Here is a 15662-nt window from a genome sequence, read left to right on the forward strand (position 1 = left end):
CCTGCTATAGTCCCTAAAATAGTCTTTTATTGAATTTATAGTATTCAAAATCTTTTGCTGTTTTCTTCATAAGTCTTTAGTTAAAAATACCGTCACATTGTAAAATTTCAAAATCTAATTTTAAAATTCTGTTTTCCTTTCAGCACTTCTAAACCATCCACTGATCTCCTGGACCTCCAGCCGGATTTCTCTTCCGGGGGTGCGGCCGCCGCAGCACCTGCACCGCCACCTGCCGGGGGGGCCACTGCATGGGGAGGTGAGTGCCACCTCCCGGTGCATTCTGTCTAGTTGTTTTATTTAGGCTACAATCATTATGTTTACCTTCTGATCATCCCAAATGGAGTAAGAAACTTGGCGCCTAGCAACTAAAATACACATACATGAGTTACTATGAAAGTTTCGAGACAGTGTTATGGTCTATTATTTCACTTCCAGGCACATGGCCGGCAGCGTCCCCCCAGACTCCCCTGTGCACCTTTCAACTCACTTGGCTTACCTGTGTTGCTGGAAGGGCTTCATTGGTTTCCATCCAGATGGATTTTACATGTCTTGATTTTTGTGTGACTTAAAACTTTCCTAACAACCCTCGTATACTGAGATAGAGACAACGTGTCCATACAGTTAAAATGTTCAGATAGTCATATTTTATTCTAAAAGTTGGCACAAAGGCAGTGTTTTTCTTTGCTGTTCTAAAATTCTGATTACTTTTAGTCATCATTCTCTAGAGACTCAGGCCTCAGAGGACTGAGTGTTCCCGTCCGTGTCTGAGGCTACTGGGAGGCAGCCTTTCTGATGTGTTTTGTCAGGTGTAGCCTCCTGCCTGGGTTTGTTTAGGCCTGAACTGGTTTATTCACATTGTCTGTGGCTTCATGCAAGAGGACTCTTACAGAGTCTTGTTTGTGTCAGAAAAAAATCTACTCTAAACCCCATTGACTGAGAGAAATCACACGTAAGCACTTGACTCCCATTGATCTCAGAACAAAACTCTTACAAATATTTAATTAAAAATAAATTAAAACATTTAATACTGATATAAAAATTAAGGTAATTGCTACATAATTAATTCTAAAAGCTACACAGAGTTGGGGTGTTTTTATAATTTCAAAATATTACTGGGGTACACATGTTTTGGTTACACAATTTGCTGTTGTACACTTTAAGTCAGAGGTGTAAGTGTGCCCTTCACCCAGAAAGTGTGCACTGGACCAGGTAGGTGTGAACTTGCCTGCCACCTACTTGATTCCTGTCGGGTTTTGCTGCCCTGTGAGCACAGAGAAGTTGATCCACTGGTTTCCCTTTAGTGCTGAGCACATGTGGTGTTTTTCCATTCTTGTAATACTTCACTTAGGAGAATGGTCTCCAGTTCCATCCAGGCTGTTACAAAAGATACTGGGTGTCCATCCTTTCTATGGCTCAGCGTATTTCCCATTTTATTAATCCGTTCCTGTATTGATGGGCACTTGGCTTGTTTCCATGTCTTTGCCATTGTGAACTGTGCTGCTAAACATTTGAATGCAAGTGCCTTTTTCATAAAATGTATTTTTTCCCTTTGGGTGAATACCTCACTGTGGGATTGCTGGGTCTGACAGCCGGTCCGATTCTGGTCCTTGGAGGTTTCTCCACTCTACTTCCCGTGAAGTTTGCACTGGTTTGCTGTCTCCCTAGTAGTGCTGAAGTGTCTCTTCCTCTCCACATCCACACCATCCGAGCCATTCTTGCTGGAGTTTGGTGGCATCTCACTGTGGTTTTTATTTCCATTTCCCTGATGATAAAGATGTCGAGCATCTTTTCATGCATTTCTGGCTGTTAGACTATCTTCCTGTGAAAAGTTTTTATTTGTGTTTGATTTTCTCCTGTTCCTCCTTCCTTTTTTTTTTTTTTTTTTTTTTGAGACAGAGTCTCGCTCTGTCACTCTGGGTAGAGTGCTATAGCGTCATAGCTCACAGCAACTTCAAACTCTTGGGCCCAAGCAATCTCTATCCTCAGCCTCCTTTTCTTACAGAGTTTATTTTAAATACTATGCGCTACTGCATTAAATGATCAGAATAAAATTGTTGAAAGTTTTAAGACATGGCTCATACAACTATAAAAGCAACACAAGCGAAAGCCTTAGCAACTCGCTAATGAAGAAACCGGTAAGGTGATAAAACAGGCTCAAAGAACATTTTGAGGAATTGAGTATTTATAGGCATTTGAAAAAGAATGTTAGGCCAGCTCTTACAGCCTCGGCGGGAATTTCAGCAAATGAATCGGGAGGGGAGGGCAGACGGCGGGGCGCTGGGGCATCACACCTGGCACACGGCTTCTCCTAGCATGACTTGATCTGATCAGCACATGAGAACTTGACTCCCATGTCCTGCATGGTAGCTGCGGCCAGATCACCACCCACACCACAGAGCTGTCACGCCACCACCTCTCCTCCACCCCTGTCATTTCATAGCCCCAGTTCACAGTCATGAACGACCCACAGCACTTCTACAGTGAATCCATTGCCTTCTTTTATAACTGGAGTGGGAAACATCTTGCCACAGTCGGAACATGGTCAGCAAGCTGGTGATGGACTTGGAATCACTGTCTGCGTCTTCATGTCAGCCGGCCTCCTGGTCATGGTGGCAATCTGCGTCAGCCACTGCCTCCCTTCTCCTATTTATTACTTAATGGCCAATCTGGCTGCAGACTTCTGTGCTGGGTTGGCCCACGTCTATGTAGTGTTTAACACAGGACCCAGCACGTGGAGGTGGACTGTGAGTGCCAGGCACCCCCATCTGACAGACAGCCTCTGTGGCCAACTCCCTGACATTTGCAGTCGAGAGGCACACTGCAGCTGTCACTTGCAGCTCCACACACGGATGAGTGACCAGCAGGTGGTGGAGGTCACTGTGGCCATTCGGTATGGCTTCTACGCCCAGTATGGGCTACAGCTGCATCTGTGATGTTGCAAATTGTTCCAACATGGTGCCCTCTACGTGACTCTTACTTACTCTTCCGGGCCATTTTTAGCTTGGTGACCTTTGTGGTCATGCTGGTTGTCTGTGCTCGCATCTCTGGCTACATCTGCCAGAGGACTGTGGGAACGTCTGCTAATAGTTCTGGACCCCCAGGGAATCAGCATCCTTTGATGAGGTTTCTGAAGATGGAGGTCACTGTGCTTGATCACACATTTGGTTTCTAATATGTCTTCTCTGCCAGATGGTCAGATTTTCAAGGGAACACAGGGATGCAATGACTTGTCTTGTCTTCACATTGCCTGTCATAGTTTTCTGGCAAAGGTGCTCAACAAATACGTGTTGAATGGACATAATGTAATGTAATGTAATGAATGGACATAATGTAATGACAAAACCAAGTGTCTGAGGTTTCACCAAAAGGAAGGCCAGAGAGAGCCATTCCTGCAGTCTGAGCCCCCTAAGCCACATCAGAGCCAAGCCCGGTTACTTGAGATGACTCTATTATTTGTATGCTCCATACCTTCTAATCCAAATTCAGCAACTTGGAGATGGCAAAAAAAAAAGGAGAGAGAGAGAGAAAGAAAAAAAAAATAAAAAGAATGTTAGAATAAATGTCTGGGTTAGATATAAAACTATTAATATCCTGTGCAGTAATAAAAATTATAATGTTGGGGTTATCTTTTATCTCAAACAAATTATTTGCATCACTAGCAGATAAGATCCGTAACTTAGCATTTCAACATCAGAATCCCTAATTATGGTAATAACAATCTAACAAAATTACATTCCCCTGGACAATTAAATAATCCTTGGGTGGTCTTGTTAAACAGTGTGTCAGTATAACATCAAAAGAGCATTCTGTATCTCTTGATTTTATTTCCAAGTTTTTTTGGTAACAAAAATAACAGAAAGATGGCCACTTCTGAAACAAAGTTGTTAACTATGAAGATGAGCATTTTAAATGTTGGCATGTTTCCATTTTCAATATTTAAACCTTCTCCTTATTGAAATATTCAACTCCCAAGGCCACAGCTATTAATTTTTTAAATAAAATTGTTCTTTCAACTTTGTTTAACTTTATTAAATGTTAATTGGTCCAGGAATATATTGCTAAAGAGCTTTGATAAGGACCTTCTTCTTGTATGTGTGTTTTTATTCCCAGCTTCACTCACTTTTTAAATAGCTTACTTTAACTTGCAATGTCTTATAACAATGTATTATTTTCCTATTTACCTAAGAATATTTCAAATGCACGGCCTTAAATTTTTTCATCCATAAAATTCATGTAGATGATTTTTATAAAACTACCACAATTAAAAATTTAGTTTTAATTGTAAATGTCTTGGATTACACACAAAAAAATTTCAATTCTATCAACCATTTAAATCAGTGTGTTTTCATACTTTCCAATTTTTTGAATTTTTCAATCATTCGTGATTTAGTTAAAACTTTAATGAATAAACAGTAAAACTATAGACAGTCTCCTTGCACCATATTCCCTGGCATAAAATTGAAATTGTATGTCTTTCTTTTTAACTTTTGGCAACAAAAGAAGGATGCCAAATAAATAGAAAGAAAAAGCTAAGTGAAATCTTTTTTAATTACAATGTAGCCTTTTTTTCATATTCATCTCTAAGTGCTTTTTGCTAAGATATTGTAATAACCAATTTTGTAGGACAACATTAGTCTTTACTGGTTGGAAATAAGTATTGATGACTGAAACAGGAAAACATCACTGGCTATAAAGGAAAGGAACAGAGAGGGGAGAGGGGACGGGTGCGTTCACAACCAGCAGGTGCCACACAGACTAACGGGGAGATGCGCACACTTAAAAGTTTGGCTCAAACTGTAGAAAAGCAATTTATGTAACCAAAATGTTTGTACCCATAATATTCTGAAAAGGAAAGAGGGAGGGAGGGCGGGAGGAGGAAAGAAGGCAAGTGGAGCAGGCTGGTTTTAGCCAGGGCTGTGCACTCTGCTCTGCCAGTTCTAATACTGGTCACAGGCAGAGGAGAGGGACCGAGATCTGGCCAGCGCTCTCCTGGCCCAACTGTGACCTCAGCCTTGAGGGGGGCTTTTCTTCTTCTGACCTCCCCTGGGGGCACTTTGTATGCTTAGTACAGAGGCACCTTATGGGCGACTGGAGGCTGGGCCTGCAGGGGTGTCCACTCTGCAGCCCTGGGGAGCACGTGCAGATTATTTGAGGACTGTTTTTCTTATGTGTGGTGTCAGATGTTAGCTATCAGATACTGCAAAAAGTCTATAGGAACCTTTTCTTTTGCCTGCTAGTATTTGTATATTTACTCTGTGGCCCAAGACAATTCTTAGTCTTCCAATTTACAGAAAAGAAAAAGGGCTAGACACCCTCGCAGAGGGCCTGATGGCCACCTTTTGATGATTAGACAGCATTTTTTGCCTCAACAAAATATCTACAACCGTGGCATTGCATAGTAATAGAATATTCAGCTTTGCAAGCAAATGCTAATAAATACATTCCCCATTTTCCAAGCAAAATAGTAAAAATTGTACACCTTAAGAAACTGGAGTAGGCTCGATGCCTGTAGCTCAGCAGCTAGGGCGCCAGCCACATGCACTGGAGCTGATGGGTTAGAACCCAGCCCGGGCCTGCCAAACAACAATAAGAACTACGACTAAAAAATAGCTCGGCACTGTGACCGGTGCCTGTAGTTCCAGCTACTTGGGAGGCTGAGGCAAGAGAATCACTTAAGCCCAAGAGTTGGAGGTTGCTGTGAGCTGTGACGCCACAGCACTCTGCCAAGGACGACAAAGTTAAATTCCGTCTCAAAAAAAAAAAAAAAAAGAAAGAAAGAAACTAAATTTCTACAATACAAAATTGAGATATAACAGGTACCTGTGTTTGCATTTCTCTTGTAGTTACGCAGAGGTGGTTGATGTTGCTACTAAATTATCATAGATACGCATTGATTCATTTGACTAAAGAAAAAATTAAAATCATTTTCTCGGTCTTGTCTGATAAGATCAGCGACTTCTATTATCAAAGCATATTTCAATTTTCTATAACTAGACAGTAAAATACAAACCCAAAGACTCTTATAGGCTTGTTGGGGTATTCTTAATAATGATACTGATTTTTTTTCTTAGGGGCTATAGGTACTGAAAAATATTTCCATTTCCCAAAATACATTATAATCTTAGTATTTTTTTTCCTGTAGTGTAAAGCTACTAAATTTTGATAAAATCATAGTTCAGTGATTTTAATTTAAATTATACATATAAGATTTAGTGTTTATGCAAGCGAGGAATGAACCTGTTTGACTGAAAGAGTGCCCAGAATTTTTTTAATCCTAACCTTTACTTCCCTAATAGGGTGAGTGTTTTGTTTTCTTCATCATAAACTCATGTTTCAGAAGCACAGATGAGTGAGTGTGTTATGAAGTGAGAAACAAATAATTTCTTTTTATAAAGGCTTGAAGTTTCTACTCTTTGGTAAGTATAAGATTACTCCTAGCGTTTAATGAGAATTGAAATCAGTTGTCAACATGCGTTTGCAAGCTCATTAACACTGCATGGTCACGTGACTCTGGTGGCACCTGAGTGGTGTGTCAGCTGCGGCACAAGCAGATTCTGTTACTGCATCACCACTCTCTTGTAGACTAAATCTGGAGCACACGTCTGCAGGCTCATACACGTGTGTGCACACATGCACACACACCCTGCGAGACCTACAGAAAGTTTAAAATTCACAGTCCTGTAGTGAAGGTCATGACTTACAGCTATTGCTATATAATTAGCTATCATCAAACATTAGATACATCTCAGTTATGGGTCAGCACGTTACATGTACTAATATATTCCATCTTCTTATAGCTACATCTCACTGCAAAATATAGAAGTTCATTGTTAACTCAGTCGTCATGCTGTTTCTCAGTTAAAACGAGTGTTTTCTGCCCATGTCTATAATGCCAAAAAATCTCTGATTATTTTACATTTGTAAATGAATTGAATTCTGCTATAGTAATATTTTTGCATGTGTGGTTTAATCCTTTATAGAAAGTGGAAGTTTTGAGACTATTTATTTACTGATACCATCATCCTGAATAGGGCCTCTCTCTCTTTTTTTTTTATTTTTTATTGTTAAATCATAGCTGTGTACATTAGCGCAATCAAGAGGTACAATGTGCTGATTTCATATACAATCTGAAATATTCTCATCAAACTGTTCAACGTAGCCTTCATGGCATTTTCTTAGTTATTGTATGTAGACATTTGTATTCCGCATTTAGTAGGTTTCTCCTGTACCCATTCTAAGATGCACCGTAGGTGTGGTCCCACCCATTACCCTCCCTCCACCCCAACCTCCCCCCTCCCTTCCCCTCCCTTGGCCCTTTCCCCATATTCTTATGCTTCATATGAAAGCTATAAATTAGTTTCATAGTAGGGCTGAGTACATTGGATACCTTTTCTTCCATTCTTGAGATACTTTACTAAGAAGAATATGTTCCAGCCCCATCCATGTAAACATGAAAGAGGTAAAGTCTCCATCTTTCTTTAAGGCTTAATAATATTCCATGGTATACATGTACCACAATTTGCTAGTCCATTCGTGGGTCGATGGGCACTTGGGCTTCTTCCATGACTTAGCAATTATGAATTGGGCTGCATTAAACATTCTGGTACAGATGTCTTTGTTATATTGTGATTTTTGGCGTTCTGGGTATATACCTAGTAAAGGAATTACAGGATCAAATGGCAGGTCTATTTTTAGATCTCTAAGTATTCTCCAAACATCCTTCCAGAAGGAACGTATTAGTGCGCATTCCCACCAACAGTGTAGAAGTGTGCCCTTTTCTCCGCATCCATGCCAACATCTCTGGTTTGGGGGATTTTGTTATGTGGGCTACTCTTACTGGGGTTAAGTGATATCTCAAAGTAGTTTCGATTTGCGTTTCTCTGATGATTGAGAATGATGAACTTTTTTTTATATGTCTGTAGATCATGCATCTGTCTTCTTTAGAGAAGTTTCTCTTCAAGTCCTTTGCCCACCCTGAGATGGGATCACTTGTTCTTTTCTTGCTAATACGTTTGAGTTTTCTGTGGATTCTGGTTATTAAAACTTTATCAGACGTATAACCTGCAAATATTTTCTCCCATTCTGAGGGCTGTCTGCTTGCTTTACTTACTATGTTCTTGGCTGTGCAGAAGATTTTTAGTTTGATCAGGTCCCAGTAATGTATTTTTGATAATGCTTCAATTGCCTGGGGAGTCCTCCTCATAAATAATCATTCAGGCCAATTCCTTCAAGAGTTTTCCCTGCACTTTCTTCAAGTATTTTTATAGTTTCATGTCTTAAGTTTAAATCTTTTATCCAGTGAGAGTCTATCTTAGTTAATGGTGAAATTGTGGGTCCAATTTCATCTTTTACAGATCGCCAGCCAGTTCACCTAGCACCATTTGTTAAATAGGGAATCTTTTCCCCACTGAATGTTTTTAATTGGCTTGTCAAAGATCAAATAACAGTAAGTAGCTGGATCCATCTCTTGGTTCTCTACTCTGTTCCAGACATCTACTTCTCTGTTCTTGTGCCAGTACCATGCTGTTTTGATCACTATCGAATTATAGTACAGTCTCAAGTCTGGTAGCATGATTCCTCCTGCTTTGTTTTTATTTCTGAGTAATGTTTTGGCTATTCGAAGTTTTTTCTGATTCCATATAAAACGAAGTATTATTTTTTCAAGATCTTTAAAATATGACAATGGAGCTTTAATAGGAATTGCATTAAAATTATATATTGCTTTGGGTAGTATAGACATTTTAACAATGTTGATTCTTCCCAGCCATGAGCATGGTATGTTTTTCTATTTGTTGACATATTCGGCTATTTCTTTTCTTAAAGTTTCATAGTTCTATTTATAGAGATCTTTCATGTCCTTTGTTAGATAAACTCCCAAATGTTTCATCTTTTTTGGCACTACTGTGAAAGAAATAGAGTCCTTGACTGTTTTTTTGGCTTGGTTATTGTTGGTATATATAAAAGCTACAGATTTATGGGTATTGATTTTGTAGCCTGAGACATGGCTGTATTCCTTGACCATTTCTAAAAGTTTTGTAGTAGAACCCCTAGTGTTTTCCAGATACAGGATCATGTCATCTGTGAAGAGTGAAAGTTTGATCTCTTCTGACCCTATGTGGATACCCTTGATTGCCTTTTCTTCCCTAATTACAATGGCTAAAACTTCCATTACAATGTTAAAGAGCAATGGAGACAATGGGCAGCCTTGTCTGGTTCCTGATCTAAGTGGAAATGATTTCAATTTAACTCCATTTAATACAATATTAGCTGTGGGTTTGCTGTAGATGGCCTCTATTAGTTTAAGAAATGTCGCCTCTATACCAATTTTCTTAAGTGTTCTGATCATGCAGGGATGCTGGATATTATCGAAAGCTTTTCTGCATCAATTGAAAGAATCATATGGTCCTTATTTTTTAGTTTGTTTATGTGCTGAATTACATTTATAGATTTATGTATATTGAACCAGCCTTGAGACCCTGGGATAAATCCCTCTTGGTCATAGTGTATAATTTCTTTAATGTGTTGTTGGATTCTGTTTGTTAGGATCTTTTTTTTTTTTTGTAGAGACAGAGTTTCACTTTATGGCCCTAGGTAGAGTGCCATGGCATCACATAGCTCACAGCAACCTCCAACTCCTGGGCTTAAGCGATTCTCTTGCCTCAGCCTCCCAAGTAGCTGGGACTACAGGCGCCTGCCACAACGCCCGGCTATTTTTTTGTTGCAGTTCAGCCGGGGCCAGGTTTGAACCTGCCACCCTCAGTATATGGGGCCGGCACCTTACTGACTGAGCCACAGGTGCCGCCCTGTTTGTTAGGATCTTATTGAGTATTTTAGCATCAATATTCATTAGTGATATTGGTCTATAATTTTCTTTTCTTGTTGGGTCTTTCCCTGGTTTGGGGATCAAGGTGATGTTTGCTTCGTAGAATGTGTTGGGTAATATTCCTTCTTTTTCTGTATTTTGGAAGAGGTTTAGTAATATAGGTACTAGTTCTTCTTTAAAGGTTTGGTAGAATTCTGACGTAAAATCATCTGGTCCTGGGCTTTTCTTTTTAGGGAGATTTTGTATGGTTGATGCTATTTCAGAACTTGATATAGGCCTGTTCAACATTTCCACTTCGTTCTGGCTAAGTCTTAGTAGGTGGCATGCTTCCAAGTATTGGTCGATTTCTTTCAAATTTTCATATTTCTGGGAGTAAAGGTTCTTGTAATATTCGTTAAGGATTTTATGAATTTCTGAGGGGTCTGTTGTTATTCGTCTTTACCATTTCTGATTGATGAAATTAGAGATTTTTCTCTTTTTTTCTTGGTTAGATTGGCCAAAGATTTACCTATTTTATTGACCTTTTCAAAAAACCAACTTTTGGATATATTGATCTGTTGTGTAATTCTTTTGTTTTCAATTTAATTTAATTCTGCTCTAATTTTGGTTATTTCTTTTCTTCTGCTGGGTTTGGGGTTGGAGTCTTCTTCCTTCTCCAGTTGCTTGAGATGTCCCATTAAGTTATTAACTTCCTCTCTTTCCATTTTCTTGAGGAACACTTGCAGTGCTATAAATTTCCCTCTTAGGACTGCCTTTGCAGTATCCCAGAGGTTCTGATAATTCGTGTCTTCATTGTTGTTTTGTTCCAAAAATTTGGTGATTTCCTTCTTAATCTCGTCTATAACCCATCTATCCTTCAGCATAAGGTTATTTAGCTTCCATTTCTTGTATGAGTATGCAGATTTCTGTTGTTATTGAGTTCAACTTTTATTCCATGATGGTCTGAGAAGATGCAAGGGATAATTTCTATTTTTTTAAATTTGCTCAGGTTGGATTTATAGCCAGGATGTGGTCGATTTTTGAGTATGTTTTGTGGGCTGATGAGACGAATGTGTATTCAGTTTCATTGGGCTGAAATGTTCTTTAGATGTCTGTTAAGTCCAGATGGTGAATGATTAAGTTTAAATCTAAAATTTCTTTGCTTAGCTTCTTTTTGGAGATCTATCCAGCACTGCTAAAGGGGTGTTAAAATCTCCAACTACTATGTAACTGGAGGAAATCAAGTTGCTCATGTCTGTTAGAGTTTCTCTTATAAATTTAGGTGCGTTCTGGTTGGGTACATAAATATTGATAATTGAAATCTCATCGTATTGAGTATTAACTTTAACAAATATGAAGTGTCCATCCTTATCCTTCCTTATTTTGGTTGGTTTAAAGCCTATTGCATCTGCGAATAGGATTGCAATGCCTGCTTTTTTCTGCTTTCCATTTGCCTGGAATATAGATGCCCATCCCTTCACCTTGAGTCTATATTTGTCTTTTAATGTAAGATGCGAGTCTTGTATGCAGTAGATATCTGGCTTGAGTTTTTGTATTCAGTCAGCCAACCTATGCCTCCTTAGAGGACATTTAAACCATTCACATTAATTGAGAATATTGATAAGCCTTTCAAGAGTCCAGTGGACATTTTTAATCCTTTTGCAACTGTGGAAATTGGAATTTGATCAAAATTTTCTGGGTGGGTTTACTTTTGTGGTGGAGGATTATGCTGGTATTTATGGAGTATAGGTCTGAGAATATCCTGGAGAGCTGGTTTAGTTGTGGCAAATTTCTTCAACATGTGAATGTTGTTAAAGTATTTAATTTCTCCATCATAAATGAAACTCAGTTTAGCTGGGTACAGGATCCTGGGTTGAAAGTTATTTTCTTTTAGGAGACTAAAAGTCGATGACCATCCTCTTCTAGCTTGAAAGGTTTCAGCAGGGAGATCTGCAGTTATTCTAATATTCTTCCCCTTGTAGGTGATGGTTTTCTTTCGTCTGGCTGCTTTCAGAATTTTCTCCTTCATAGTAACTTCAGTGAAATTGATTATGATGTGTCTGGGAGATGTCTTATTTGGGTTGAGTTGTGCTGGAGTTCTGAAACTGTCTGCTATCTGAATTTCAGAATCTCTTGGCATGTTTGGGAAGTTCTCATTCATAATCTCATGGAGAAGAGACTCTGTGCCTTGTGAAGCCATTTCATCACTTTCAGGGATCCCTATAAGACGAATATTAATTTTCTTCTAATTATCCCAGAGCTCTCTGAGAGAGTTATCTGTTTTTGCCCTCCATTTCTATTCCTCTCTGAGAGTTTGGGAGCATTCAAAAGCTTTGTCTTCAATGTCAGAAATCCTTTCTTCTGCTTGCTGCATTCTGTTACTGAGGGATTCTACTGTGTTTCTCAGATCATTGAGGGCTCAACTTCTTGTCTCAGTGTGTCAAAATCTTTGGTCATTTGGTCTTTGAATTTGTTGAATTCTTGAAACATCTTTTGGGTTACTGCTTGGAATTCTAATTCAATCTTATTTGCTATCCAGAAACTGAATTCGATTTCTGACATCTCAGCTATTTGTTTGTGCATGGGATCTTGTGCTGTGTCTGCCCCATTGATCCTTGGGGGAGTTGATTTACTCTGATTATTCATATTGCCAGAGTTTTTCTGTTGATTTTGCCTCATGATTGTTTTTCACCGTTGCCTCTAGCTGCCCTCAGAGTTGGGGAGGTGTCTCTCTGAGATTAGACCTGGGGGGATCACTCTATTGTTGTTGGATCTTTGTAGGGAGTGACCCTGTATAGCTCTTCTGGGGCTGCCCCAGATAGAGAGTTCTGGTTGTGGGAGCAGCTCCTGAGTGTGACACACCTGGATCCAGCAACAGGGCAGGGGGTGGTGCACACAGTTCTGGGAGTGCCTGGTGCCCAGTGACTTTGGCACAGAGGGCCCAAGGCTCCAGCAGTCTCTGACCAGGAGAAGGGCTCCACATAGAGGCAGGGAGGGCTCTGGAGGGCATGTGGCTACCAGAATCCCTGGCCAGACCAGCGGGCGGTGTGGAGGCAGGGAGGGTACAAGAGTGTGGACGTGGGGTTGCACAGCTCCAGGAGTTCCTGGTCAGGGCATGGGGAGGCCCGGCGGGTGGCGTGCGCATTTCTTACCGGGGTCCGGGAGGGCGCAGCTCTTCCGGAGGTCTGGGAGTGTCCCAGTGCAGCTCTTACTGGGGTCTGGGAGGGTGCCAATCATGGGTCCTGGTGCAGCTCTTCTGGAGGTCCAGGAGGGCACCGATCACAGGTCCCAGCACACCTCTTCCTGGGCCTCTCTCTTATAGTAGAGAAAATTTTGCCTGAACCACAACATAGGTAACATAAATTGAATTTCATCTAGAAAATTAATATTTTAATTCTTTTATTTTTTATTATTTTTTATTTTTATTTTTTTTTAGATACAGTGTCTCACTTTGTTGCCCTCAATAGAGTGCTGTGGTATCACAGCTCACAGCAACCTCCAGCTCTTGGACTTAGGTGATTCTCTTATCTTATCCTTCTGAGTAGCTGGGACTACAGGCGTCCCCCATAACACCCAGCTATTTTTGTTGTTGTTGTTGTTGTTGTTGTTGCAATTTTGGCTGCAGCCGATTTAAACCTGCCACCCTCGGTATATGGGGCCGGCGCCCTACTTACTAAGCCATAGGCACCACCCTAGAAAATTAGTATTTTCTTTTTTTTTTTTTTTTTGTAGAGACAGAGTCTCACTTTACCGCCTTCAGTAGAGTGCCATGATGTCACAGGACTCACAGCAACCTCTAGCTCTTGGGCTTCAGCGATTCTCCTGCCTCAGCCTCCCGAGCAGCTGGGACTACAGGCGCCCGCCACAACGCCCGGCTATTTTTTGGTTGCAGTTCAACCGGGGCTGGGTTTGAACCCGCCACCCTCAGTATATGGGGCCGGTGCCCTACTCACTGAGCCACAGGTGCAACCCGAAAATTAGTATTTTCAAGACTAAACCCCTGTAGTTTCCAGGAATGGAAAACATTTTCTAACATCATTTATCTACCAGGATGCTCAATTGTGCATTTTTCTGGGAAATCCCGAAAGAAGTTTACTTTTTATCTTCCATCATCCTGTTGAAAGCAGCCTCATCACCCTACATCTGAACAAAACACTAATCAAAAGCAAAGAACTGATATTTTAATTTTTTATTCTTCCTTTTAAAATATTTTTATTTCTCTGTCCTTCTAGTGTACATAATGGTCTTCTTTATTAACCTACCAAATGTTTGAAGTAAATTGCTCGTTTCCTATCATAGACAATAGCAGGTGTGAAAGCTCCTAGCCCTGCTCTCACCTCCTCCACTGAGCCACTGTGGCTTCAAACTGCCCTGGGTGAGAGTAAGGCTTCTGAGGGTCCCTCTGATGCCAGGAGAAGAGAGAGTTGAATCAGGCTGGCTTCTGACAACCCGCTTTGGTTTCTAGTCAGTACGTTTAAGATGCACAGCTGTGGGGTAGCAGGAGCTGTTGGTTTGAGAAATTATTTGAAGGACTGTTTCTCTACACTTTGGAGGTGGCTGCCCGCCCCCAGGATAAAATACCCAGCCCATGTCAACACAGGCCTGGTTATTCCTCCCTTCTGCCTGCTGTTTGTTAGACAGACATTCTCGAATGTAAAACTGGTTTTAATGTCAAGTTCTCTGTGTGTTTTAATTCTCCAGTATTTTTATGAAATATGTTGAAGTTTAGTTATGAAGGAACTTTGTTATCTTAGAGAATCGGTAGTGCACTTTATGTAATATTTACTAGGCTTGCAAGTTGTCTGTTACATTAATGTGATTATTTTCAACATCAGATTTATGTTTCTCGTTTTTTTTAAATGCCTTCTAGAACATTTCATTTACTGGGTTCTCATATTGTTTCCAAGGCCTTAAAGAAACAGCCCCCCAGTGCGTTCCAATAATATTTCTTCATGATTAAAATAAACTTCCAGTGGCATTCATGAATTCAGATGAGGCCTGACGCATACACACTGTCATATGACCGAGAGGAGCCAATGCCACTGGGTGCTTCTGGCGCAGTTAGGACTGTCCCTTCTCAACTTTTTATTCTGGGCACCAACTGCAGTTCACGGCTGAACACTAAGAAAATGTGGACCTCCCAGTGGCATGCTGAGCTCAGGAGAGCTGAAAAGTTTTATGCCTCATAATGTCTCCCATATTCATCTTAAAAATAACTCTCATATCAAGACCAATCTGACCAAGAGCGAGACCCCATCTCTCCTAGAAATAAACAAATTAACAGGACATAATGGCAGGCACTGTAGTCCCAACTACTCGGGAGCCTGAGGCAGGAGGATCGCTTGTGCCCAGGAGTTGGAAGTTGCTGTGAGTTGTGACAATGCCACGGCACTATACCCAGGGGAGATTCTGTTAAAAAAAAAAAAAAAATTGTTGTCATGTAATGTTTATAAATGTCAGGATTATAGAGTATATTGGAAAACAGCTGATAATGTGAAACTTAGGAAGAAGAACATGGTGTAGGTTAGATTTTCTTGGTTCTAACACCCAGGCTTGCATTTGATCCTTTGCCCGTATCTGGCCTGTCCTCTTACCCAACTACAACCACCATGACACCCACACTATTCTGTGGTGTTCTCGACTTAAGTGACTTGTCAAATAAAGGGGATGAACAAAGTACCATTAACTGCAGTTTCTTCAGAATTGTGTTTATGGTAGAGTGAAACAGTCACAGCAGGTGAAATGGCAAACCTGGTGGAGATACACGGAGTTTGTCAGATTGCTCGGGAAGTCTCTTGATTCCTTTACCTTCAGTTTTCCCCATCCATAAAACTGTAATGTTGCTCTGAAGCCAGAGCTT

General features: G+C 40.4%; 1 protein-coding gene across 6 annotated transcripts in view; it reads left to right on the top strand.

Annotated features, from left to right (window-relative positions):
- SNAP91 (synaptosome associated protein 91) overlaps positions 1-15662 on the top strand; it is a 177004-nt gene that overhangs the window by 109894 nt on the left and 51448 nt on the right. For all 6 annotated transcript variants that reach the window (XM_053602336.1, XM_053602340.1, XM_053602337.1 and 3 more), the window contains exon 13: positions 144-256. In XM_053602336.1, the coding sequence (XP_053458311.1) occupies positions 144-256 (113 nt within the window). The remainder of the gene's footprint in view (positions 1-143; positions 257-15662) is intronic.

Source organism: Nycticebus coucang, chromosome 9 (assembly GCF_027406575.1).
Source record: "Nycticebus coucang isolate mNycCou1 chromosome 9, mNycCou1.pri, whole genome shotgun sequence".
NCBI lineage: Eukaryota > Metazoa > Chordata > Mammalia > Primates > Lorisidae > Nycticebus > Nycticebus coucang.